A 27,648-nucleotide genomic window follows, 5' to 3' on the forward strand; every position below is an offset into this window, starting at 1 on the left:
GATGGTGATGGTAAGCTAAGAAACAAATTAAGTCTGCCACCCAAGGAGACTCTGGCAAGATTTGAACTCGAGTACAATCCTAATGCAGGACAACTTGGGCAAGTGTCTTCTACTAAAGTCTCAAGCTGACCAGTGCCTTGTGACTAGATTTGATAGACAGAAACTAAAAGCATCTTCTGTGTGTGTGTGTGTGTGTGTGTGTGTGTGTGTGTGTGTGTGCGTGTGTGTGTGTGTGCGTGTGTGCATGTGTAAATATTTGGGGGTCAATGGGTGTGTGTTTGTGCTTACTTATCATGACATCACGAGATAGTTCTAAGTGTCATTGTAATACAAGCAGTGTCCTTTGCTTTGTTTTCAATCGTTCCGAGAAAACACATCAGGCCATGTGGAAATATTATCTTTCTGAGAAACAGTTGAAGATCAGTGATAGGAAGGGCCTCCAACCAGTGAAAAACTTCCCTCAACGAATGTATGATACATGCAAGCAGATAAAGCAGGGATAAATAGATGTTGAAATATAAAGGACCTGAACAAGTACTGCAAGGCATCCCATCTAATGTGCTGTTTCCACCAGTTAACCACCCTAAATCAGGACTAGATTTATTGATGCTGGAAGGATGAACAACCTAAGAATGACCTTAGGATGCTGTACCTGTCAGGCAAGATGACAAGGGAATGAGATGCTTGGTGCCTTGCTGTACTCAAAAAAGATGAGCATTCCACAGAAGTGTTAAGACTGATCCCTCTGGTGGTGAAAAGCATTCATAACGGTGTGTAAAAATGCCTGTGTGGTACCATGAAAAAGCACCCATACAATGCCACGTAAAAGCACCCAAGCAGTGCCACATAAAAGCATCTGTGTGATTCCACATAAAAGCACCCATGTGGTGCCACATAAAAGAGCCCATGCAGCACCATGTAAAACAGCCCATGCAGCATAATGTAAAAGCACCCATGTGATACCACATAAAAGCACCCAGTGCACTCTGTAAAGTGGTTGGTGTTAGGAAAGGCATCCAGCTGTAGAAACCATGCCAAATCAGACTGGATTCTGGTGCAGCTCTCCAGTTCTGGTCAAACTTTCCAACCCATGCCAGCATTTACAACAGACATTTAATGATGATGACCTAAGTTGGATATGAACCCAGAAGACAAGATGCCGAAATAAATGCCACAATGCATTTCACCTGATGCTTTACTGACTGTGCCGGGTTAATGCCTACTTGTAATTAAGTAAAAAAAAAATCATTACAAGTCCATTATGGAAAAGAAATAATAAGCAAGAATTTTATAACAAGTATTTATTATCACCATTTTCATTTAACATCCACATTTCCAGGCTTGCAAAGGTTGGACGAAATTTACTTGAGACAGATTTTCTAAGGTCAGATGCCCTTCTTGTTGCCAATCCTCGCCTGTTTCCAAGCAAGCTAATACTTTCACAAAACTAAACAAGTTTTTCATGAAAGGCTGGAAATGAATGGCCTCGCTTATACGACAATGATGCTTGTTTACAATCATCACATATCTACATACACACACACACACACACACACACACACACATATATATAAGAGAAATTAATTTTAGTACCGTATATGATGTGAACTTACCCCTTAGTACAAATTATATACATTTTCTTACTATTCTCTATAATTTCTTATTTTGATACCTTTACCTATCAACCTGTTATCTCTTATAAGTTATTACTGTTCTTAAAGAGAAATATAAACTCTTTAGTTACTTAAGTCTAGAAGAGTTGATTATAACATACTCAAAATAAAGTACAAATATTTGTATATACTTGCATGTGTGCACATAGTTAAATATGTTTATGTGCACAACTTATATTTCTAATTTTTTTCTGATTCTTAGCTTACAATTAATATAAAAATAGCATGATTTATCACCCCAGTATTCCATAAGTAAATACCCAGAGCAATCTTTATGGAAACCACCTTATAAGTAAATAATTAAGTACAGGAATGAATATTAAACTAATTCTATGTAATCTTCCCTTTCTAATGTTGAAAATTGGTATATATACACATTTTATCTATTCTGGTTGTAATATCATTTTTAGTAATCTTAAATTTTATCTTCATACAACATAACAATATTGTTTATATACAATCATCCATTGTATATAATAATTTCCTCTGTATTAACATCATAGGTTTTATTAGCGTCTTACCCCTTTAACTGGTAATTAGCATCTTGATTTAGGGTCTTCCCCGACCCAGCCTTCTTTATAGACAATTACTTACACATTTCCTAAAATCCTGACAATATTTATGACCATACCCATCTATAAACTGTCAACTCACTCCATCTATCCATTCTAAACAGACCTGTCCTCTAGCCTTAGAGTTCATAGTTGATGAAAAAGATTAATAAATTAAAAATGAACCACAATCTGTTACAAGCTATGACCCTAACAAACTTCATATAGTTCTTAGAAGTGTAGTAGATTTTGAGCTTCATTAGTAGCAACATGGACCTTTTCCCTCTTCTTGCTCTATTAGAAAATGTAAGTAAAATTATATTAATGTGTCCAACTGATTAAAAAAATTTTATTTTTGCATCTGAGGATAGCCCTGCATTTAAATTGATGTAATGATTGCACTGTTTGGTTAAATGGAGGCACTTGAAACGGTCATACTGCATCACCTCTTGATATCCTGTTGCTTATTTTGATTTTATTCACCTTACTTTGAGTTGTATGGACAATACTGCACTGACTTGGTGCTTCAACTTAAGTATCTAATTCAAATGAATCTCAATTATTTCTACACACACACACACACACACACACACACAAAGGTCCTGGGTGTGGAGAAAGATGGATTATTTCCAATGCAGCACTCAAACTGAGCTTGAGGCTATCTACAGACTAGAATTGTAGTCTTAAGTAAAATAGAAATATTTCTGGTGTAGAAAATCCAAGTTTCATTTTGGTAAAAACCAACGTATGGGTCTAGCAAGGAGTAAAATATAATCCAAATGAGAAAACAGAGTTTAGCACATATTCAATAATCAGTTAAAATTGTTTCTATATCAACTCTGTTTTAAGTACCAATTTATTCAATAGTTCCATGTGAAATGTAATATTTGAGGTTTTAAACATCAAAACCACAAATATTACATAATTTACACACACACACATATATATAGAATAGAGATATATATAGATAGAGATAGACAGATAGGGAGGTAGATAGGGAGGTAGACAGATAGGTAGATAGACAGACAGGTAGGTAGGTAGGTAGGTACATAGATAGATAGATAGATAGATAGAGATAGATAGATAGATAGATAGATAGATAGATAGATAGATAGATAGATGTGAGGAGCTTCCACATTGTCTACTAAATCCACTCATAGGGCTTTGGTCATCCTGGGGCTATAGTAGAAGACAATTGCCCCAAGAAGTCACATGCAGTAAGACTGAACCTAATCTAAGACCAGATGATTAGAAGCAAGCTTCTTAACCAGACAGTGGTACTTGTACATTAGGAAAAAAAAAAAGAAACTCACAAATATTACTTTAGTTTTCCCCCACCCCACCTCCCATTCATACACACATACTCATTTCAGTATACTTCAGCTCTCTCTTCCATCCTCTATATGGCTTCATATCAGTTTGCCAGAATCAAAAATTTTGTGATAATATCAATACACTGGGGAGGAGGAAGCAGTGGTGGTGGTGGTGGTGGAGGAGGTGGCGAGCTGGCAGAAACGTTAGCACGCCGGATGAAATGCTTAGCGGTATTTCGTCTGTCATTACGTCGTGAGTTCAAATTCCGCCGAGGTTGACTTTGCCTTTCATCCTTTTGGGGTCGATAAATTAAGTACCAGTTCCGCACTGGAGTCGATACATTAATTACCAGTTCCGCACTGGGGTCGATGTAATTGACTTAATACCTATGTCTGTCCTTGTTTATCCCCTCTATGTTTAGCCCCTTGTGCGTAATAAAGAAATAGGTGGTGGTGGAGGAGGAGGCAGAGGGTAGGAGGGAAGGGAAGGGGCAACATGGTGGTGGTGGTAGCAGTAACAGCAACAGCAGCAAGTCACCACAACCACATCACTGAACTGGAACTAACACACATAATCAGAAAGAAAGGAGTTTTCACATGAAAAGAAGACACTTCCAGACAGATGTGGTCACCACAAGCCGCAAGCTGTGATCGCACGGAAATTAACTGTTAACTTTCTGAATTCAATAAAGAGCTCTTTTAAATTGTAGTAATTCGCTCAGATACCAAACATTCCTAACTGATACTTGCTAAGATAATAACTAATGCATTATTAGTGTCTTCAATAGTCATCAGTGGAGTCTACATATGATCACAAGATCTTTCAGGAATATAGCCAATTCTGTTTAAATGCCTAACCTCGGCGATTGAAGTTCTTATGCAGTTAACCAGAGTATGCAATTAAGTGGATTCATATTACTAAGTGGTAAATTACATGATTTTCAATGCATTGTCAACAGTAAGGTATTATGGCAGAGTTATACACATCCATAGACATAGACATTATAAAACCACAATAATTTTTTTTAATATATTCTCAGTCTGTTTTGTGATCAAATAATTTACATAAAAGATGCTGGTGTGGCTGTGTGGTAAGAAGCTTGCTTCCCAATTACATGGTTCTGGGTTCAGTCCCACAGCATGGCACCATGAGCAAATGTGTTTTCTATTATAGCCTTAGACCAGTGGTTTCCAACCAGGGTTCCGCGGAACCTTAGGGTTCCGCCAGTACAGTCCAGGGGTTCCGCAAGAAGTTACAAAACTGCTAAAGTCGGCAGTAGTTTTTAATTCTCCTGTGCAGATATGTGTGCATAAGACTATTAAATTATTGCACAGGGGTTCCTCGAGCCAGTGGAATGTTTCCTTGGGGTTCTGCTCCAGCAAAAAGTTTGAAAAGCACTGCCTTAGACCAATCAAAGCTTTGTGAGTGGATTTGGTAGATAGAAACAGAAAGAAGCCTGTTGTATCTGTGTGTATGTGTGCAGGGGGGTTGTGTGTGTGAGGGTTGTGTGTATGGGGTTTGTGTGTGTGTGTCCTTGTGTCTATGTTTGTCTCCCACCACCGCTTGACAACCAGTGCTGGTGTTTAAATCCCCGTAACTTAGCAGTTTGACAAAAGAGACCGATAAAGTAAGTAGCAGGCTTTAAAACAAAATAAGTACTGGGGTTGATGCAGTCAACTAAAATTTCAAGGCAGTGCCCCAGCATGGTCGCAGTCAAATGACAAACAAATAAACGATAAAAGATACACTCCACACAGCTCAGGTTGCTATTGAAATAGCAAAGCTAGGTACAAGAATGGCTATGTGGTTTAGAATCTCACTTTGCAACCACAGGCTTTCAGGTTCAGCCCCACAGAACAGCACCTTGGGCAAATGTCTTCTACTATGGCCCCTGACCAACCAATGTCTTGTGAGAGAATATGAAGGATGGATAGATGGATTTGTTTCTGTTACTATTACTACTACCATCACCACCCCTAACACCACCAGTCACCACAACCACCACCATCGCCCCCACTACCACTGCTACCACCACCAAGCTTCCACCCCTTCCCCTCCCCAGTGCATTGATATTATCACAGAATTTTACAGAATTCACTCATTACAATCTGTAAAGTAGCTGGGGAATAATCAGAGACAGCACAGGATATCAAAGGAGCGAGAGCATTTTTTTATCTTGTCAAGAACCTGACAACCTGTCTAGTATTGATGTCATGCAATAAAATGTGCCTGGTACGTTTTATGAAGTGGCTGGTGTTAGGAAGGGCATCTAGTCACAGAAAACAAACAAACAAATGAAATGTATGAAGGAAATTTGGTTTTTTGACCTGTCTAGGAAAAGCTGTTATCTGAATGGGAACTGATTTAGGCCATGTCAAAATGTCCAGTCCTTAATAAAAAGGAAAGTAGGCATAAAATATGCCATGATGATGATCATCATCACAAGCCTTCAGTTACCATATTTTCTGATATACAAGTCCAAATAGTATATGCATTGGCACAACGAGGGTTCCAGTTGATCCGATCAACAGAACAGCCTGCTCGTGAAATTAATGTGCAAGTGGCTGAGCATTCCACAGACAAGTGTACCCTAAACATAGTTCTCAGAGAGATTGAGTATGACACAGAATGTGATGAGGGTGGCCTTTTGAAATACAGATACTACTCACGTTTGCCATCTGAGCAGACTGGAGCAACATGCAATAAAGTGTCTTGCTCAAGGACACAATGATTCACCAGGAATTGAACTCACAACCTTATGATCATGAGCCAAATACCCTGACCACTAAGCCATGCAACTTCAGTATACAGTATAAACATTCAGTGTAAACATTCAAACATTGCCATTACCTCTCTCCAAATCTTGCTACATTTCACATAGAATTTTTGGACCACTAAAGTCACCTTGGTCTACAGAGTGGCCCAAAGTAGGTTTACAGTTATTCAACTATCTCTTTTGCATTCATATATCAACAGTTTAGATCTTAATTATTAAAAAAATATGAAATCATTATTCTATGTTAATTTAGTTAATTTTGTCAAGCTCCCTCTTCAGTTTGTAAGGTAGAAATTTAAATGTAATAAAATGTTTTAAAAGAAATTTAAAGTGCCTACATGATGACTGTAAACCTACTTTTGAGCCATCCTGTACATTTTATGGCTGTGTATCTTGGTTAGAAAATTCAACTTGTATACTGCAAAATACAGTACCTAAGCTTGGTTAGACATTGTCTTTCACACATATTGAATTTCTCAATGATAATCGTTAAGGTCATGTGGGTTAAGAAAAATTTAATTAGGTAAATCACAAGTTGACGTAGCTGATTAGGAAAACAACTAAATAACATCCATTCACTGATTTAATGCTTGATTTCAAACTATCTTTTTATAGTTTTTATTTTTTCAAAATCTTTTATTACTCAATTAAAATTAAGATAATAAAACACTGGAATCTGAACTGTGAATGACTAATGTTAATTCTCTGAAAGGAACAAGAATAACTTGAATATGTTTGACTCTTTTGACATCAGATGTGTGTAAACATGAAGCACAGCCACTAACTCATCATAAAAGCAGGAACTTCTAGAACCATTTTATTTGTATCAAATCAAATATTTAATTTTATAAATTATTCTACAAAGTTTCTACTAAAAACTAAAATTAAAGTTTCTACTAAAAACGAATATTAAATTTAAGTTTTACACAATTAACTAAAATTGGCATTATTCCATCCATCAATCTCCATCTTTTCTACCCACTATTTCGGGAAGGGTTGTGGAAGCAGTAGATTCCTCAGGCGCCCCTTCCATCATTAAACGTGGAATCATTATTAAACATAGGATCCCAAGCATGACCAAATGAGACAATGGATATTGTCCAACCATCTCAGTCACGGTCTACTTTTAAGTCACCTGCCAGTTAGCTCAGCTTGATTTGCATATGCCATTATTTGCATATGTAATTAACTGATCAACTTTACAAAGATTTCAGGGTAAATAATTTGATGTTTTCAAAAGTTATGCAATTAAGTTAAACATGCAATTATGAGGAATGAAGTTTAGCAGAGCCAACCATATCAGAATTATAATCATCGTCAGCAAATCTATTTTACCATGTTGATTGTACAGCAACAGTCTTTATACCTAAATCTTGTGCTGTCATCTCTTTGAGTTTCAGCCACTTTCAAATCTAAATCAACTCCTATTAAGACCTGTACAACCTGAAACTTAAGCGGGTGCTTCAAAAGTAGTAGTCAACCAGCTAGAAAAAAGCAGCCAAATTTTCTTCAAATCTCGTTTTTGCATTTGGTGAATTCACTTGTTGAAACAAATTTTGGTGCGTCTTGGATGGGTCATTATGCCAATAATAACACACACACACAAAAACACACATTCAATTCCACTTCTCTATTGTTAGTCAATTGATAAAATATCTAAGCAAGTAACTAACTGATTTGTTTGTTTGTTTAATGTGCAGGAGCGGACCTTGGAGCAAGCGAAGTAATTAACCCTTTGGCATTTAAACCAGCCATATCCAGACAAAATTTTATATTTGTTTTATGCTCTAGCTGACCAGATCCAGGCTCTCCCACCTACCCTACAATTTTATTCTACTTTAGACAATCACATCATCAGAATCTCAAGGATATGAAATAATGCATGATTAATTCAAAACAATTTTCTTTTGCTGTTAGGAAGCACAAGCATTTACAGACACATAATGGAAAAACTTTTGCCTACCAAATTCAATTACAAAGCTTAAATAGGCCTGAGACTATAGCAGAAGACACTTGCCCAAGGTGCCACGCATACAGTGAGTCTGAACCTGAAACCATGTGGCTGAGAAGCAAGCTTCCTAACCACACAGCCATGCATGCGCCAAGCATTATGTTTCATAGAATAACCTGAACACTAAAGGGTTAAGGTACTAAGCCATTGAAAAGGTTACAAACAGTGATGAAAGAAGTTTAACTAACAAACAATCAACTGATTCTTGTAATCTTACTCATTAAGCAAATGATTAATTAGTTAGTTGATTAGATATTTAACCAACTGACTAACAACAAAGAAGTGGAATTCCTGCATAATATTTATTAAAACAGATATAAGTTAATGAATTTTTTTAAATGTCTTTCATGTAGCATTGTTTTCTGAGTTAAGTCACATGTCTTGGAACCAATTATTGATGTAACTTGAGTTATCCCTATCATCATCATCATTTAATGGCCTTCTTCCATGCTGGCATGGGGTGCACAGTTTGACCAGAGTTGGTAAGGCCAGGGGCTGCACCAGGCCCCAACATTTCTTCTGGCATGGTCTCTACAGATGGATGTCCTACCTAATGCCAACCACTCCACAGAGTGCACTGGGTGCTTTTTATGTGGTACCAGCACCAGTACTTTTAATGTGACACCAGCTCAAAAGCTTTTTATGTGGCACTAGCACAAAAGCTTTTTCTGTGGCACCAGCACCAGTACCAATTCTGCTGTGGCAGATGGGTCTTCTTGAATACACCAGTGCACCAGATATCTTGGTCCTTAGTCATTTCTTTCATAAGGCTCAGTGTCTTGATATCAGTATCAGGAAATATTCATTCAATATACGATTTCAAACAATTACTCTGTGAATTAACTATCTCTGACAACGTTGTGTATAAATCTATGAGCAATAATATGGAGATGCTTGAATCATTCAACATGGAACTTCAAAAAAGAAATAAAAAGTTTACTCCTGAATTAATTATCTCTTAGGACATTGTATACAAATTTATGAACAAATAATACTGAAATATCTAAACCAGACAACATTAAACTGCAAAATGTTTGTATTGGAATAACTACCTCTCTGCAGACATTGTGCATAAATTTTGTGAATGGCAATATTGAACAACTTGGAAGATGATTGCAAATTTCTTATAGCTTTCACACATTTAAAGCAAATTCAATAATTTTAAAGTTCTCAGACAAGAAGAGGAAGATAGAGAAAGAGATGAGAACTTACAGAAATTGGCATTTCGGTATTCATTGGGTTATCACTCCATTTCTTTCGAACTCGGCCAGTGGAATCTGCAATAAATGAAATATGAATACAAATTTAGTTTACAAGCAAAAGCAATATGTTGAACAATCTGAAGTAGCAAAGTATTTGGCAGAGAATAACAAGATAGACAGCATTTTGTTTTGTTTTCTAGTTTCTTTCAGCAGCACTCCTAAGAATCAAATATTTAGTTCTAGTTCTTGGCTTTAGCTACTTTATAACCAGATTTCTTATGAAATACATATTTGTCTATGTATTTCAATTAATTTTGAAGATTAATCAAGAATTTTGAAGGAATAAGAAAAATATGTAACTTCCACATGATTAAGCTGGTATCTAAATAAGGTTTAATGACAAGATTCTTAAACAATCAAAGAAGTGTGTGTATGTGTGAGTGTGTGTGCATGCATGCGTGTATGTGTCTCCTCCACACCCCACCCACCCCAATGCAGTCAAAGATATGCAATTTCTGCAACAAAGATGAGATGCCTTTGTTCATAAATATGTGTGATCAAGGTTGATCTGGGACTAAATAATGACAACCTCAAGAAACATCATCTGAGTGGAACACAGAATGACAATCAGATCATGTCATATTTAATTTGTTAAAAACCTATAGAGTGTTGTCATCATCATCGTTTAACATCAACTGTTCCATACTTGCATGGGTTGGATGAAATTTATTGAGGTGGATTTTCTACAACCAGAAGCCCTTCCTGTCACTAATCCTCACCTGTTTCCAATTAAGATAATTTTTCCCCATAACCAGACATGTTTCCATGGAAGATTGGAAACAAAGGACACTGCTTGCATGACAGTGACACTTGTTTACAAGTATCATATAATGTCAAGGCTAGGAAATATGTACCCACACACACACACAAACATATACAACAGGCTTCTTTCAGTTTCCGCTTACTAAATCCACTCACAAGGCGTTGGCCAGCTGAGGACTATAGTGGAAGACACTAGTGGGACTGAGACCAAGAATACATAGATGGAAATCAAACTTTTTACCACACAGCCATACCAGTGCATTGCTCAAGTTAAGACTAGTAGAGAACCAACCAAATTAAGATGAGGACTTTAATTATAGTCTTTGACATTTTGAGCTCAAGTCCAACTCTACTTTTCATACTTCCAGGGTCAATAAAAAAAGAACCAGTCAAACTACTGAGGATTGGTATGATCAATTATATATCTGCAGTCAGTAGTTGCAAGTATGACTGTTCATGGCATTGGAATGACATGATAAGCTTTCTCCATATTGACCATTTGTTTGTTTGGGTTTGCCATTTCCTATGACCAATTCCTGTCCACTTCAAATTCCTTCTTGCAGTGTCTTTGAATCTCAGTCATCGTCTTCCATAGTTTCTTTTCCTCTTGGATAGATGGGAGCAAAAGATTTGTCAGGGGAATCTGTTGATGTCCATAGATTATACCTTCCAACAATCATACACACCCTCAGCAGAAGAAAGAGGAAAAAGAAAAAAAAAAAGGAAAAACTTCCCCTTGACAAAGTGGGAGGGAAGGAAATCAAGAAAAGGAAGTGGTTCTATGTCAGATATTGAGGGACAAAAAGATGTATGATAGATAAAAACAACAGATCAGCTACAACAAATTTTTTTTTAATGCTTTGGAAAGTCCATTGCATGCCCCCTTAAAAAAACACTGGCATGTTACTACTCTACAAATATCATGAGTTCACCATCACAGGTCTGTACTGCGCAAAAATTTCAATCCACTGAGCTTATTAAAGTTAAATTTCTTGATTGTTGTTTTAAATTTTCAACAATCCAAGAGAAAGGATTTTTTTTTAATCTACTAAAGACTTAAATAATCTCAGTTCACTGAAATTTCTCAATTCACAACACTATATATGTGAGAATACAAATCCAGATAATATATTGTCTGGTGATGTAAGCGTTTTTTTTTTTATGTCTGGAACTTACTGTATCAGTCTTTTTTGCCAAACCACTAAGAAACCAACAGTGATAGCCATGCAGTGGTGGGGGACAAATAGAAACACACACACACACACACACACACACACACACACATATATATATATGACAGGCTTCTTTCAGTTTTTGTCTGCCAAATCCACTCACAAGGCTTGGCCAGCCTGAGGCAATAGTAGAAGACACCTGCCCAAGATGACACACAATGGAACTGAACCCAGAACCATATAATTGGGAAGCAAATTTCTTACCACACAGCCACAATTTATTTTCAAAATTAATTTAACTCTTTAGCATTTAAACCAGCCATACTGGCCAAAATATTCTACCTTCTTTGTCTTCCAACTGAGAAGATCCAGCCTCTCACACGTACCCTCCAATGTCATTCTAATAATATACAATTACATCATTGAAATCTCAAATCTATAAGATAATGCATGATTAATTCAAAACAATGTGATTAATTAAGCATTACATTTGACAGAGTAATCTGAATGCTAAAGGGTTACACAGACAGGTAAAGCCTTTCATTAAAATATGCCACAAATGACATACACTCACGGAATAGTTGGCGTTAGGAAGGGCATCCAGCCGTAGAAACACTGCCAAATCTGACTGGGCCTGATGAAGCCTTCCAGCTTCACGGACCCCAGTTAAACCGTCCAACCCATGCTAGCATGGAAAACGGATGCTAAATGATGATGATGATGGGTCTAATGTTTCTGAGAGTAAGAAAGACTGCTTGGCATACAAAGGGAAACCCTGGAGTGCCTGCAACAAGCACCACAACATTTAATAATAATCAAATATTTCAAAGTCAAAAGAAGCTGGTCTTCTTCACGGTATGTACAAAGAGTATTGTTCTCTGTGAAGCCAAAACTTGGACGATGAAGAAGAAGAGTTTGTGGTGAATATACCAAGCTTCTTATGGTGGTGCAAAACATTTCATAGAATGAGCACAAACAGGAGATTTATGATGGACAGGTTCCAGTCACCTCTTGTATTGCTGTTAAAGATGAAAAGTAGGCTTTGCTGGCCACTGCTATTGTGATTAATATCAGGTTATATCAGATGTCATATTCTTGAGATTTCTATGCTCTAATAGAGGATGAAGGCTATTCAACTTCAGTGTTGATACTGAGAGAGACATGTGACATGGCACTGAAGGTCTACAAAAGTTAATGTGGAGAAAAGGTTTGGAAAAGAAGAAGACATAGAAGACAAAGAAGAAGACTTATAAGATGAAGAAGACATAGAACATGAAGAAGACATAGAGGATGAAGAACATGATGAAGACAGAGAAGTTGCTGAAGAGGACTTAGAAAATGAAGAAGAAGACATAGAGGATGAAGAAGAAGACACAGGGGATGAAGAAGAAGACACAGAGGATGAAGAAGACAAAGAGGACAAAGAAGAAGACTTAGAAGATGAAGAAGAAGACAGAGATGAAGAAGAAGACATAGAGGATGAAGAAGATATAGAACATGAAGAAGAGATAGACAACATAGAAGACAGCAAAAGAATGAGCAAGAAGAAGAAACAAGATGAAGAAGAAATGAGGAGAACTGGAACACAATGAAGAAAAAGAACCGAATAACAAAGTTTATACTAACTGAAAGGAAAGAATTAACAACACAACACTACGTTTTCCCAAAGATTTCAAGTTTTAGAATGCGTGTTGATAACCGTAAGAAGGATTACAAGTTGTTCTCAAATTCAATAATCACATGGATAATACTGCTATGATTTCATGAAATTTAATGTCTGTTTATGGATCAGTTGACATGCACTTTACAGTTCAATGTTAAATATATATAATTAAATGTAGAACGGATCAATAAAGCAGGCTTTAAAAGCCAATTGATAACATATTGTTGAGCCATAGTTGGACAATTTTTAGAAACCCTATATTACCAATAGGTCACAGAGGCTGCAAAATAAAGAACATTCCATTAATAAATACCAATGAATCACATAAAAAGGTGGGGAAAAAAATCGATAAGAGAAAGCAAGCAGGACAGTAAGGGAAGGAGGGAGAAAAAGAGAGAGTGGGAAAAAGAATAGAAAAATGATTTGCGGTTGCCTTTTAGTTTTTACTTTTGTTGTTTAGCTCAAGTTAGTCCTGACTCAGCTAATATAAGATCAAAAGCAATCCAGTCATGACCACCCTTCTCTTTTTATATATATATATATCGAGGACCATGTTGTCCAATGTGTCTTTTCTTTTTTTCTGAGGGCATTATGTAATCTGAAAGGAACAATTTCCAGCTTTTTTGTTCATATTGTAGTTGCTACTGTTGTTATTTAGCTCAAGTTAGCCCTAACTCAGCTAACGTAAGATCAAAAGCAAACCACTCATGACCACCCTCTCTTTTATATTTATTTATAAATATATATACATATTAATTTATAATGTGTGTGTGTGTGTATCAGGTCCTCCCTAAGTTCTGTCCAATTTTACCTTTTTTAAAACTGAATGAAATTTAATAGTATTTTGGAATGTCTAATGAAATTAAAAATTATTTTAATGTATTTGTGTACACTTAAACTAATTAAATATTATTTTACAGAATAATAGAATTAAAATTTCTTTGATTAAAACCCTTTCTGACATGGAAGTATCTAAAAGAAACTCTGCAGCTGAAGTGACTCAAAACATACACTCAGTTTATGGGGAAAGAATGCTTGAATGGAAGAACTTGCAAAAGATGGTTTGCAAAATTCAGAAGTGGAGATTTCAGCCCTGAAGGTGAACATCAAACAGGATGTCCAGTTGAGTTTGATGAAAAGTTCCTTGAGGCATTACTTGAAGAAAATCCTGCATTATCAGATGAAGAATTGGCAATAAAGCTTAGTTCAAACCATACAACTGTTCATCATTATATTCAACATCTGGGAAAGAATCCTTAACTTGGAAAATGGGTGCTTCATGAATTGTCTGAAAGCAACTGCAAATCCCGAGTTGACATCTGCTCTTCTCTTCATTCTTGCAAACTCATTTCACCCTTTTTGGATAGACTTGTGACAGGTGACAAAAAATGGATCTTCAATCGAAATGTTAAAAGTTGTAAACAGTGGCTTGGTAAAAAGGAAAAAGCTCAACCTCAACCGGGAAGGGAACTTCATGGAAAAAATGTTTCTTCTCTCTATCTGGTGAGATTGCAAAGGAGTAATTCATTTTGAATTGCTGCATAATGAAGCTTGATTCTGCTGCCCTTGTCTGTACCTCATGTCAGGCTGTTGGTTCATCCAGTATTGTGGAGAGGAAGATGTCTCATTCCTTCTTGAAAACATCTACTTCCACCTGATACAAATTATTTTTTTTATTTGCAGGTCATTGAAGAGGTGTGAGCCTTTGAACCCTAGACTATTGCAATACCTGGTACTGAATTTAGATGGAGTGGATGGTACCTTAGATACAATACAATGGCGGCCAGTTCTGGCATTTGTATAACACTCAATGCCAAAGTTAGGTACTAGCTCTTCTAGGATTTTCCATATGTATATTATTGCATATCTACACCAATACCGGAAGTTTCTACACCAATACCGGAAGTTTCTACACCAATACCGGAAGTTTGTACCCCAATACCGGAAGTTTCTACCCCTGTCTTACTTTACTATCCCCCCCCCCGAGTATACCCCTACTCGCACCTCTATGTAGGGTTTATTTGATCATATAGCACAGTGCCGCCTCGACTGGCTTCCGTGCCGGTGGCACGTAAAATGCACCAATCCGACTGTGGCCGTTGCCAGCCTCGCCTGGCACCTGTGTGGGTGGCACGTAAAAAGCACCCACTACACTCACGGAGTGGTTGGCGTTAGGAAGGGCATCCAGCTGTAGAAACATTGCCAGATAAGACTGGAGCCTGGTGCAGCCTTCTGGCTTCCCAGATCCCCAGTCGAACCATCCAACCCATGCTAGCATGGAGAACGGACGTTAAACGATGATGATGATGATGATGATGATGATGATCTCTCATGCCTTCACTCCAGGAAGTAAGCAGTAGTTTTCTCAGCCTATCCCTGTAGCTCTTCTGCTGCACCTTTTCAATCTTTTTAGTGCAGTGGTGTTGGACTGCTTCAGGCTCTGCTGTTAATTTGGCACTATGTGGTGACCATAACTAGGAGCAATAGTCCAGGTGGCTGAGAAAGGTTCTCCACAGAGTCAACATAGTTTCTTGGTCTCTTGTCTTGAAGGACCTCAGTATCCACCCTGCCAGTTGTCTGCACTTTGCTGCCATCTTGCTTTTATGCATATGAAATGATGCGCCATTGCACATAGAGATCACAAGCCTTTCACTGTTGTGATTCTGGGATTGTAGTGCCTTCAGGTCCTGTAAACATAGATTGTACTGTATTTATGAGTTGCTAGTGCAGTGCTTGAAATTTTCCAGCATTAAACTGTATGTTGTTTATTTCAGCCTACTTGCATATTGAGTTTAGGTCCCGCTTTAAGCTTGTGATATCATCTTGTTTTTTTTATTGCCTGTGATAATTTTGTATCATCAGCATAGCTAGTGACAGTGACGTTAGGCCCGTCTAAAAGAGCTATTATGAACAGTAATGGCCCCCAGAACAGTTCCCGGTGGGGAGGCACCACTTAGGACTTGAGTTTCCTCAGAAAGGGCACCAATGGCTGCAACTGCCTGACTTCTGTTTTTAAGAAAGTCATGCAGCCACTCTCCCAGCTTACCAGCAATGCCAAGGTCTCATAGCTTATGACTTATCATGCCATGATCTACCTTATCAAATGCCTTTGCAAAGGTATATCACACTGACATCTGAATGGTCAAGCTGCTGTTTCAAAACCCAGTCATAGTGCTGTAGGAGCTGTGTGAGGCAGCTTCTTCCTGGGCAGAAGCCATGCTGAGTATTGTTCAGTAGGTCATTTTCTTCTAGGAACGTTATCAACTTCTTTCTGATGATTTGCTCCATGACTTTACTGATATGCAAAGTCAGAGATATTGGCCTGTAGTTTTTGGCCCCTGCTCTGCTTCCACCTTTGTGGAGAGGGCATATAATATCTTCTTTCACCTTTTCAGGACATATACCTATTTCTTTATTACCCACAAGGAGCTAAACATAGAGGGGACAAACATGGACAGACATAGGTATTAAGTCGATTATATCAACCCCAGTGCTTAACTGGTACTTAATTTATCGACCCCGAAAGGATGAAAGGCAAAGTCGACCTCGGCGGAATTTGAACTCACAACGTAACGGCAGCCAAAATACCGCTAAGCATTTCGCCCGACGTGCTAATGATTCTGCTAGCTCGCCGCCTTATCAGGACATATACCACTTGCAAGGAAACTTTGTAAAAGTATCTTAAGTGGTTTCACTCAAGCCTGCTTACATGACTTCAAGAGAATAGCTTGGAAGCCATCAGGACCAGAGGCAGAGTATAAGTTCATTTCATCTATGGTCGCTGTTACATCTGTTTCCTCAGTGTTGATGTAATTGATGGCTGGCAACTCCTTTTTTAGAGCTGCAATATCAAAGAATTCAGCTGGACTTTTCTATCTGCATGTGTTCAAGAGGGGAAATGAAGACACTTTTAAATTGTTCACTGAGTATCTCACTTATCCTTCTTCAGTCTGCTGTCAATGAGTCGTTCCCTTGGAACAATGGTCCTATTCTATATTGTATTGTAGCTGTTTCCTTTGCGAATTTATAGAAAGCATTGGGATTTGTTATTATACTTTCCACAGCCCTTCTCCCTCTCTCTGCTCTTCCCTTTTCATGAGAGTTTGATCTTGCTTTCAATTTCTAGGAGCATTTGTTTATATATATTTATTTACTTATATATTTATTTATTTACCTATATATTTATATTTATCTATATATATTTATCTATCTATATATTTATATATATATACTATATATATCTATATATTTATATATATATATTTATATATATATATTGTATATCTATATATTTATATATATATATATTTATCTATCTATATATTTATATACATATTATACATCTATCTATATATATATTTATCTATCTATATGTTTATATACATATTATATATCTATCTATATATTTATATACATATTATATATCTATCTATATATTTATATACATATTATATATCTATCTATATATATATTTATCTATCTATCTATCTATCTATATATATATTTATCTATCTATATATATTTATCTATATATGTATATTTATATATATTTTAGCATATCTTGGACAACAAATAAGATGTTTTTGTTTTTTTTGCAATGAGGTAGAAGGTAGTTTAGATATGTACATTAAACAGATGGTACATACTATATGAAAAAGTACCTTATGGCTGAGTGACTGAAACCAAGAGATGATACAGATGATTGAACAGGAGTGAAAGAGCATATAATATATCTCAATCAGGTTTTGTACCATCTATCTTCTCCAGATCCTTCAGATTAGATTTTCAAAGTGGACAATATATATAATTGCAATAGTTTTTTTTTGGGGGGGGGGGGGGCTTTTTTCTTCTTTTTTTTTTCTATATGGAAATATGGAAAGAAAAATAGATGACCTCCAATCAGAAGTCAGCTGATTAATTACACTGACATCAATAGAGAAAAGGAAATGAAATGAAATATTCATTCAGTAAAACATTGATTAATTCCATTAATATTTTGGCCACTATTTTAATTAACTAGCATCAGAGTTCTTGTAACCAGTTTTGTAACTTTTATTCACATGCCATCAGAATACCTACTCCACACCTTCTCTAACCACAGACCAATTTGCCAAGTTCAAGTACATATCTTACACAGACGTTTTTATTATGTTTTTAATTATAATATATATTTATAAATATACACTATATAATTCACTCGCACGGCTTTAGTTGGCCCTAGGCTATAGTAGGTCAAATGACTTCTGCTATAACCCTAGGCAAACCACCTGTGAATGCATTTGATAGACAAAAAGCCGAAAGAGACATAACATATATGAATACATGTCTGTGTGTGTTTATCTGTAGGTGAATAAATGTGCATGAGTTTGTATGTCATGTCCTATGTTTGTAGTTCATGTCCTATGGGCAGCCTTTAACTTTTCTATTCAAAATGCTTTTAACTCAATATTTACATGGTATTATTTATAGCTTTATCTGCTTCAAGGTTCACTGTCTCTAAAAAATGAAAAAAAAGTGAAAAATCTTCCATCTTTAGCTTCATCCAATTTTAATCACTACCTCCACAACCCAAAACTTTTGAATCATTTTAATTCTTGCATGGATGTTCTTGATCCCCAGACCTTCCCACACCACATACATCATTGAATTAGGGTAAAGACCTCTTTCTGTCATGAATGACCATGGGATTGCACCACCTACAAAGTTACCCTCCAAAGCACAAGTCTGGACAAGATTGTTTTTGTGGAAGACCTGCAGTCATAGGTGCAGGAGTGGATGTGTGGTAAGTAGCTTGCTTACCAGCCACATGGTTCTGGGTTCAATCCCACTGTGTGGCACCTTGGGCAAGTGTCTTCTACTATAGCCTTGAGCTGACCAAAGCCTTGTGAGTGGATTTGGTAGACAGAAACTGAAAGAAGCCAGTCATATATATGTATATATATATATATATAAATATATATATATACACATATATATATACATATATATATGTATGTGTGTATATGTTTGTGTGTGTGTTTGTCTCCCCAGCATTGCTTGGCCACCGATGCTGGTGTGTTTACGTCCCTATAACTTAGCAGTTCGGCAAAAGAGACTGATCGAATAAGTACAAGGCTTAAAAAGAATAAGTCCTGGGGTCGATTTGCTTGACTAAAGGCGGTGCTCCAGCATGGCTGCAGTCAAATGACTGAAACAAGTAAAAGAGTAAAAGAGAGTAAAGAGAGTCGTTGATGCATACCAGCCTCCCCTCTCCACACCACTGATATTATCCAAAGGAAAAGCAAAGGCCAATACAGTTTGTAAACCAGTGATGTCACAATTCATTTTACAGCTGAGTGAACTGGAACACTGTGAAATAAAGTCTTGCTCAAGAACACAGCACACAACTCGGTCCAGGAATCAAACTCACTACCTCATGATTGTGAGCCTGACGCTCTAACCACTGAGCCATGCACCTTCACTGAACTACTATACATAGCTATATGTGAACAAGTGTCCTCACCTTGGTTGTTATAGTCACAAGGATTTACATGTTTTTATTGCAGTGTCCAAACCAGTGAAATTCTCATATTCATTACTATTGCAATATTCCAATATTGGTTTCAAATTTTGACACAAGGCCCCCAATTATGAGGCAGAGGGTAAGTCATTTACATCAACCCCAGTGCTCAACTGGCACTTATTTTATCAACCCTGAATGAATGAAAGGCAAAGTTGACCTCATCAGAATTTGAACTCAGAACAGACAAAATGCCAGTAAACATTTTACCCAGTGTGCCAACGATTCTGAGAGCTCATTACCTTATATTATCTTAATATTCCAGCAACCCTGGTATGGACAACAGAATAAGAATGGATTTCACAAAGAATTTGATTCAAAACCCTGAGTATGTGACCAAATATGACAAGCACCTGAAGAGGTTGAGAGTATAATGGCTAAAATGCTGTGATTATACCAACTGAAATGAGATTACTAATAGTAATATATAGCTCTCTCTCTCTCTCTCTCACACACACAAACACACACACTTCATGTGCCTTGCCTATTTTACAGGTGTTAAAGATGACGGATCAGTATGCCAAAGTTTGAAGATTTATAAATATTCTTGGAAAAGGTACAGCAGAGGTTTCAATTACTTTCTGCTGATTTATTCAGAGTTTACTCAACCCATTTTTTGCTCTTCTGAGCTGACCCTTAAGGTGCAAAACCTATTTAACCTTTAGGCCATGGGATTGGTTCATGTAACATCAGAATATGTAGTACTAGGTATGCTATGTTGAAAAAAAAAAGTCACAGCTGTAATGCTTTTCATCATATTTTTTATTTTTTACTTGTCTCAGTCATTAGACTATGGTCATGCTGGGGCACTGCCTTGAAGAATTTTTAGTTGAATGAATCAATCCCAGTACTTAATTTTGTCAAGTCTGGTACTTATTCTATCTGTCAATTTTGCCAAACTGTTAAGTTACAGGGACATAAACACACCAACACCAGTTAAGCAGTGGTGTGGGGATGGAAACACACACAATAATTCGTTTTTTTTATACTCCTTTTATTTTTCAAACTTAAGATAAAGTTCTTTTTTAATCTAAAATATTCTCTCCTTCATTTTCTACAATGTTCTTCCATCTATCTTGTAGACTTGCAAGGCCCCTCTTCCAAAATTCACTTGTCCGTGACAAAAAATACTCCTCCAGTACTGTTCTGACCTCATCTACAGAATACATTTTTTCCCATCCAAATGATTTTGTAGGAAGCTGCAAAATAAATGATAATCAGATGGGGCAATGTCTGGCAAATATGGTGGGTGGCGCAGCATTTCTCATTCAAACTGCCCCAACCTTTGGAATGTCATCCTCACTGTATGTGGCCGAGCATTATCCTGAGGGAAGAACACTTTTCGCTTTAAAACCAAAGATGGTTGTTTTTCTTCTAGTGCTGACTTAAGCTGCTCAAGCTGCTTGCAGTAGATTTCCTTTGTTATTGTTTGGTTTGGGTTTAAAAAGTTCAAAGTGGACTAAACCTTTCACATCTCACCAAACAGATAACAACATCTTATGTAGGTGAAGACCTTCTTTACCCTGGGGTGCCAGTGTTTCTCCTTTCCCTACCCACTGTCTTCGGTGCTTGACATTTTTATAGAGAAAACATTTCTCATCACAATTCACTATTCTGTCCAAAAAAGGTTCATTCATGAGACCTGACATCAAAGAGCATACATTCACTTGATGAATGGTTGAATGACCAAATCCAAGCTTCTCTACTAGCTCTTCAACAGTTACGATGGGATTTTGTTCCACCAGGGTTTGCAGGATGTCCTCGTCAAGCTCTACAGATCTTCCAGGACAAGGCTCATCTTTTAGGCTGTAGTTTCTGGCTCAGAATTTCTGAAATCACTGTTGACACTGGCTTATGCTTATTATCTGATCCCCATAAACTGCATTAATATTCCTTGCACTTTTTGTTGCATTACTGCTTTTATTGAACTTATAAAGCAAAATATACTAAATATGCTTCTTTGTCACTACCATTATCACTTCAAAAAAGTAACTATTAAAATCGAACTGCACTCTTCAAAACTTGCACTAAGAATAAACACAAGGTAAAAGTACCACTTACTTTTATAGTAAGTTGATGCAGGTAGTTTATCCCATCCCCCTCTGACTTTTAGCCCATGCAATTGAAAAAAAAAAACTGCATTATTTATGGCATGACCCAATATATATATATATATGACGGGCTTCTTTCAGTTTCTGTCTACAAAATTCACTCACAAGGATTTGGTTGGCCAGGGGCTATAGTAGAAGACTTTTGCCCAAGGAGCCACACAGTAGGACAGAACCTGGGACCATGTGATTAGGAAGTAAGCTTTTTGCCACACCACACTTGTGCCTATTTAGTATAGGATTGTTGTTTTTTGTTCTAGAAATGACCTGGGATTTCAACAACAATCTCTGCACCTTTTTCTTCCTTATTCTGCAATCCTAAGGAACTTACCATCTCGTTCTTCAATGTTTATTCAATTTCCAAAACTTCAATTTCTGATAAATTTCATACTACCAACATCAGTCTCATGCAAAATCCTCTGACGAAAAACAGTTACTAATGAGCTACGGTGAACATCAGTCAATACATCAATTGTTAATGCAAGAGACAATGCTAAGCTTTGAACAACCATCACAATACCCATTATATATGAAAAGAGGAAGGGAAACATAATTGATGTAAGAAAATTAATGTGATGAGGGATGGGGGAATAAAGCATCCTTGATTATTTTTGGTTTGCTTTCTACAAAGAGACGCACTAATCAATTAGCTATATTTTCTTTTTGTCTGTTGTGGTCATTGTTTCATTTCAATGTGTTTTGCGATGTATACACACACACAAATGTATGTAATGTATGTAAATACATATATTGAGTGTGTATGTAAGGTAGAGAGAGAGAGAGAGAGAGAGAGAGAGAGAGAGAGAGAGAGATAGATAGAGATAGATAGATAGATAGATAGATAGATAGAGAGAGAGAGAGAGAGAGAGAGAGAGAGAGAGAGAGAGAGAGAGAGAGAGAGAGAGAGAGAGAGAGAGAGAGAGAGAGAGAGAAGAGAGAGAGAGAGAAATCAAAGTAAATCAACACGAAGCACACAACTTGGCAAAGTACTGGAGTTGACTGCTGCAACTTTTTTTGAAGGGAGATAAAGAACAAGTGTTCGCCGTGAGTTAATTCCCTTGCTGGTTGCTAAGTAATTCGCTGTTTAATTAACCCATTTATTTATTTTTATTTGTTTGTTTGTTTGTTTTATATTGATCGAGAGAAACTGTTATTCCTCGGGTCCTAACCCTCGAAATATCTTCCACTTTATGGCCGTCAAAATAAATAAGTCATTAAATAAATAGAAAAGAAACTATTAAAACTCAAGGAACGGTGACGATAATATATATATATATATATATATATATATATATATATATATATATATATATATATACATATATATATATATATATATATATATATATATACATGTATTTATGTATGCATATGTGTGCGTGTTTGCGTGCCGTGAATACAAGAGACCTGTAGCCTATGTTACGTTCTTCAATAAAAAAACAAAAACAAAAGAGTAGTCTTCTTAATATATTTTTCTCCAGGTTTATCCTGCCAAATGTTTTACCGTTTCGAATGCATGTGGTGTGTGTGTGTATGTACACACACACACACACTCTTCAATTATTGTATTTGGTTTGCAAGATTCTTGATGTAAGCTCGCGTGTTGAAACTCACAAGACATAACAAAATGTATGTATGTATGTATGTGTGTGTATGTATGTATGTGTGTGTGTGTGTGTATGTATGTATGTGTGTGTGTGTATGTATGCATGCATGTATGTAGGTATGTATGTATCTATGCATGCATGTAGATAAAACGTACTTGGAAAAGAAGCGTGGCGTTCGATCATATGATAATATAAATAATATAGAAATATACGCATATATACATACATATATGTACATACCTACATATATATGTATATATATGGGTACAGGACATAAAAAAAACGTTGAACACAATGAAAATCGAAAACACGTACGTGCGTATGTATGTATGTATGTACTGGCAGACAGACATATAGAGAGGGAAGGGAGGGCTTCCAAGTCAATGAAGCAGTCTCATCCCGCTAGAAACAACAGCCGAATTTCCCCTAAAAAACTACAATATGTAAAAAGACAGGAAGTTTGCACCAGGAATTCCTTTGATCACCGGTTTCTGCGAGCAGGACTTACCTGAAGCTAAGTAGCGACAACAACAATAGCTCTTAATGAACTCAGTTGTTGTTCACCCCAGGTCATGCCTGTTCCAGTAAACAAAAACTATGATCAAAGACTTTCAAACCGTAAACATCCCATGCCTTTCTTTTTTTTTTTTCTTGCACCCGTTTCCTTTTTCCTGATATATGGTATATCCAAGACTATAATAGCCAATATATTTTTTCCCTTTTACAAGGCAACAGGATGTGATCTGATGTATTCCTAGCTGTTATTGCTAGCAGATCGAATGATCATATAAAGGTCATTGGATCACCAATAGATAACTCGTCTCGTTTATGCTTGGTACATTTTTTTTAGCAAGATTTCTTTTCTCCTCCACCACCACTTTAAAAAAAAAAATGAATGTGATATAAAGAATTTTTAGCTGCTATTTCTAGTAGACTGAATGCTCATTTAAAGATCATTTGGTCACCAGTAGCTAGCTTGTTTATGCTTGGTACATTTTATAAGCAAAATTTCTTTTCTCCTCCCCCACCACTTTTGAAAAAAAAAATTGATGTGATCTAAAGAATTCTTAGCTGCAATTTCTAGCAGATCATACGCACACATAAAGGTCATTCAATCGCCAATAGCTAACCCATTCATGCTTGGTATATTTTTTGAGTATGATGTTTTTTTTTCTCCTCCTCTCCACCCGCTCACTTCAGGAATGAAAAATAACAGCATACAAACAGCAAAATATAAAATACTGAATGAGTTATTGACTGGATATTGATTGGAATTTCATTTCTGATTGTGGCACCTGTTACTGCTATCAATGTTGGCAGATAGGGTTACAAGCAGAGGATCATGCTAGGTTTCAGAACAGCACATTATTTTGTGTGTGTGTGTGTGTGTCCATTATTTTGTGTGTGTGTGTGTGTGTCTGTGTTCGTGTCCATTATTTTGTGCCTGTGTGTGTGTGTGTGTGAAAGAGGGCAAGAAGTGGAGGGGTATATTAGAGAAAGAAGATGAGAGGGAGGAGGAGTGAGTGATAGAGAGTGAGTGAAAGGAGGACATGGGGGAAAGGTGTTGGAAAGAAAGAGTGTAAGTATGAGTGTAAGAGAGAGGAGAGGAGCAGCATTAGAGAGAGAGAGAAAGTAAGTGTGAGGGAAAGAGCAAGAGGGTGTGTATGTGTGAGTGAAAGAGAAAAAGAGAGAGCAAGAGTGAGTGAGTGAGTGTGTGTGGGTGTTTATTATATCATAAGATGACAACCTATTCGGAGTATTACTCTTGGCTGCACTGCTCACAAATGTCATAAACAGCTCAGCCAAGGACAAAAGTCAATGGAGACGGTCAATTTTTGATAAAGTAAACAGATCCATTCTGCCCAAAACATACCAGAAAATGTTTGCACTAAGTAAAGTATTTCTTCATTACTTGACAACTCTTACATTAAAGGAAATTAGAATTTACCCACAGGCAGTCCTTATGCATGAATTTCCAGGGATGTAGGTATACTCTATATTCTCTTTACTCTTTTACTTGTTTCAGTCATTTGGCTGAGGCCATGCTGGAGCACTGCCTTTAGTTGAGCAAACTGACCCCAGGACTTATTCTTTGTAAGCCTAGTACTTGTTCTATCGGTCTCTTTTGCCAAACTGCTAAGTTACGGGGATGTAAACACACCAGCATCAGTTGTCAAGCGATGTTAGGGGGACAAACACAGACACACAAACGTATACACATACATATATATATATATATACATATATACGATGGGCTTCTTTCAGTTTCCATCTACCAAATCCACTCACAAGGCTTTGGTTGGCCCGAGGCTACAGTAGAAGACACTTGCCCAAGGTGCCACGCAGTAGGACTGAACCCGGAGCCATGTGGTTCGTAAGCAAGCTACTTACCACACAGCTACTCCTACGCCTATGTATATATGTAAGTATGCCTTTCTTTTGTGGGACTCAAATCTCATTTGTGGACCCATGCAAAACGAACTTCTACCAACTACTCTGCCTATCTATCCATGCATACCAGTCAATGCCTTGTATGCCATAAGGTCTGCAAATCTAAAGGAAGGCCTCAAAAGATATTTTAAGATCCACAAAGATAAGAACTTAACTGCAGCTCTTGGTGGTCCAAAGCAAACGTAATTTATGTGGGTGTCTTTTGAAGACATTGTCTGGTTTAAAAAGCCACATCAGTTGTCATGATAGGTCTAAGGTGGTCAGATTCTGCATAAAAAGTAGACAACCACCATGTATGTATATATGTATGGATACATATGTGCGGGTGGCACGTAAAAAGCACCCACTACACTCATGGAGTGGTTGGCGTTAGGAAGGGCATCCAGCCGTAGAAACACTGCCAGATCTGACTAGGCCTGATGAAGCCTTCCGGCTTCACAGACCCCAGTTGAACTGTCCAACCCATGCTAGCATGGAAAACGGACGCTAAACAATGATGATGATGATGATGATGATGGATGTCACTATTCAGCTTCATTTCAAGATTTCTTGCCGATGGAGAAAGAGCCAGTTTCTTACCAAGATCCAAATGTACATAATCATGTGTGCACAAGTGTACATAATCATGTGCGCCCAAGTGTACATAATCATGTGTGTGCAAGTGTACATAATCATGTGTGTGCAAGTGTACATAATCATGTGTGTGCAAGTGTACATAATCATGTGTGTGCAAGTGTACATAATCATGTGTGTGCAAGTGTACAAATCATGTGTGTGCAAGTGTACATAATCATGTGTGCCCAAGTGTACATATCATGTGTGTGCAAGTGTACATAATCATGTGTGTGCAAGTGTACATAATCATGTGTGTGCAAGTGTACATAATCATGTGTGTGCAAGTGTACATAATCATGTGTGCCCAAGTGTACATAATCATGTGTGCCCAAGTGTACATAATCATGTGTGCCCAAGTGTACATAATCATGTGTGCCCAAGTGTACATAATCATGTGTGTGCAAGTGTACATAATCATGTGTGCCCAAGTGTACATAATCATTGTGTGCAAGTGTACATAATCATGTGTGTGCAAGTGTACATAATCATGTGTGCCCAAGTGTACATAATCATGTGTGTGCAAGTGTACATATCATGTGTGTGCAAGTGTACATAATCATGTGTGTGTGCAAGTGTACATAATCATGTGTGCGCCCAAGTGTACATAATCATGTGTGTGCAAGTGTACATAATCATGTGTGTGCAAGTGTACATATCATGTGTGTGCAGTGTACATAATCATGTGTGTGTGCAAGTGTACATAATCATGTGTGCGCCCAAGTGTACATAATCATGTGTGTGCAAGTGTACATAATCATGTGTGTGCAAGTGTACATAATCATGTGTGTGCAAGTGTACATAATCATGTGTGTGCAAGTGTACATAATCATGTGTGCCCAAGTGTACATAATCATGTGTGTGCAAGTGTACATAATCATGTGTGTGCAAGTGTACATAATCATGTGTGTGTGCAAGTGTACATAATCATGTGTGCGCCCAAGTGTACATAATCATGTGTGTGCAAGTGTACATAATCATGTGTGTGCAAGTGTACATAATCATGTGTGTGCAAGTGTACATAATCATGTGTGTGTGCAAGTGTACATAATCATGTGTGCGCCCAAGTGTACATAATCATGTGTGTGCAAGTGTACATAATCATGTGTGTGCAAGTGTACATAATC

The 27,648-nt window shown here is 37.1% G+C and overlaps 1 protein-coding gene across 2 annotated transcripts in view; it reads right to left on the minus strand.

The window, feature by feature from the left end:
• The window catches only part of LOC115224684 (katanin-interacting protein-like), a 656,564-nt gene that overhangs the window by 582,109 nt on the left and 46,807 nt on the right, over window positions 1–27,648 (minus strand). For both annotated transcript variants that reach the window (XM_036513321.1, XM_036513315.1), the window contains exon 2: window positions 9,538–9,602. In XM_036513321.1, the coding sequence (XP_036369214.1) occupies window positions 9,538–9,602 (65 nt within the window). The remainder of the gene's footprint in view (window positions 1–9,537; window positions 9,603–27,648) is intronic.

The sequence above is a fragment of the Octopus sinensis genome, linkage group LG2 (assembly GCF_006345805.1).
Source record: "Octopus sinensis linkage group LG2, ASM634580v1, whole genome shotgun sequence".
Classification (NCBI taxonomy): Eukaryota; Metazoa; Mollusca; class Cephalopoda; order Octopoda; family Octopodidae; genus Octopus; species Octopus sinensis.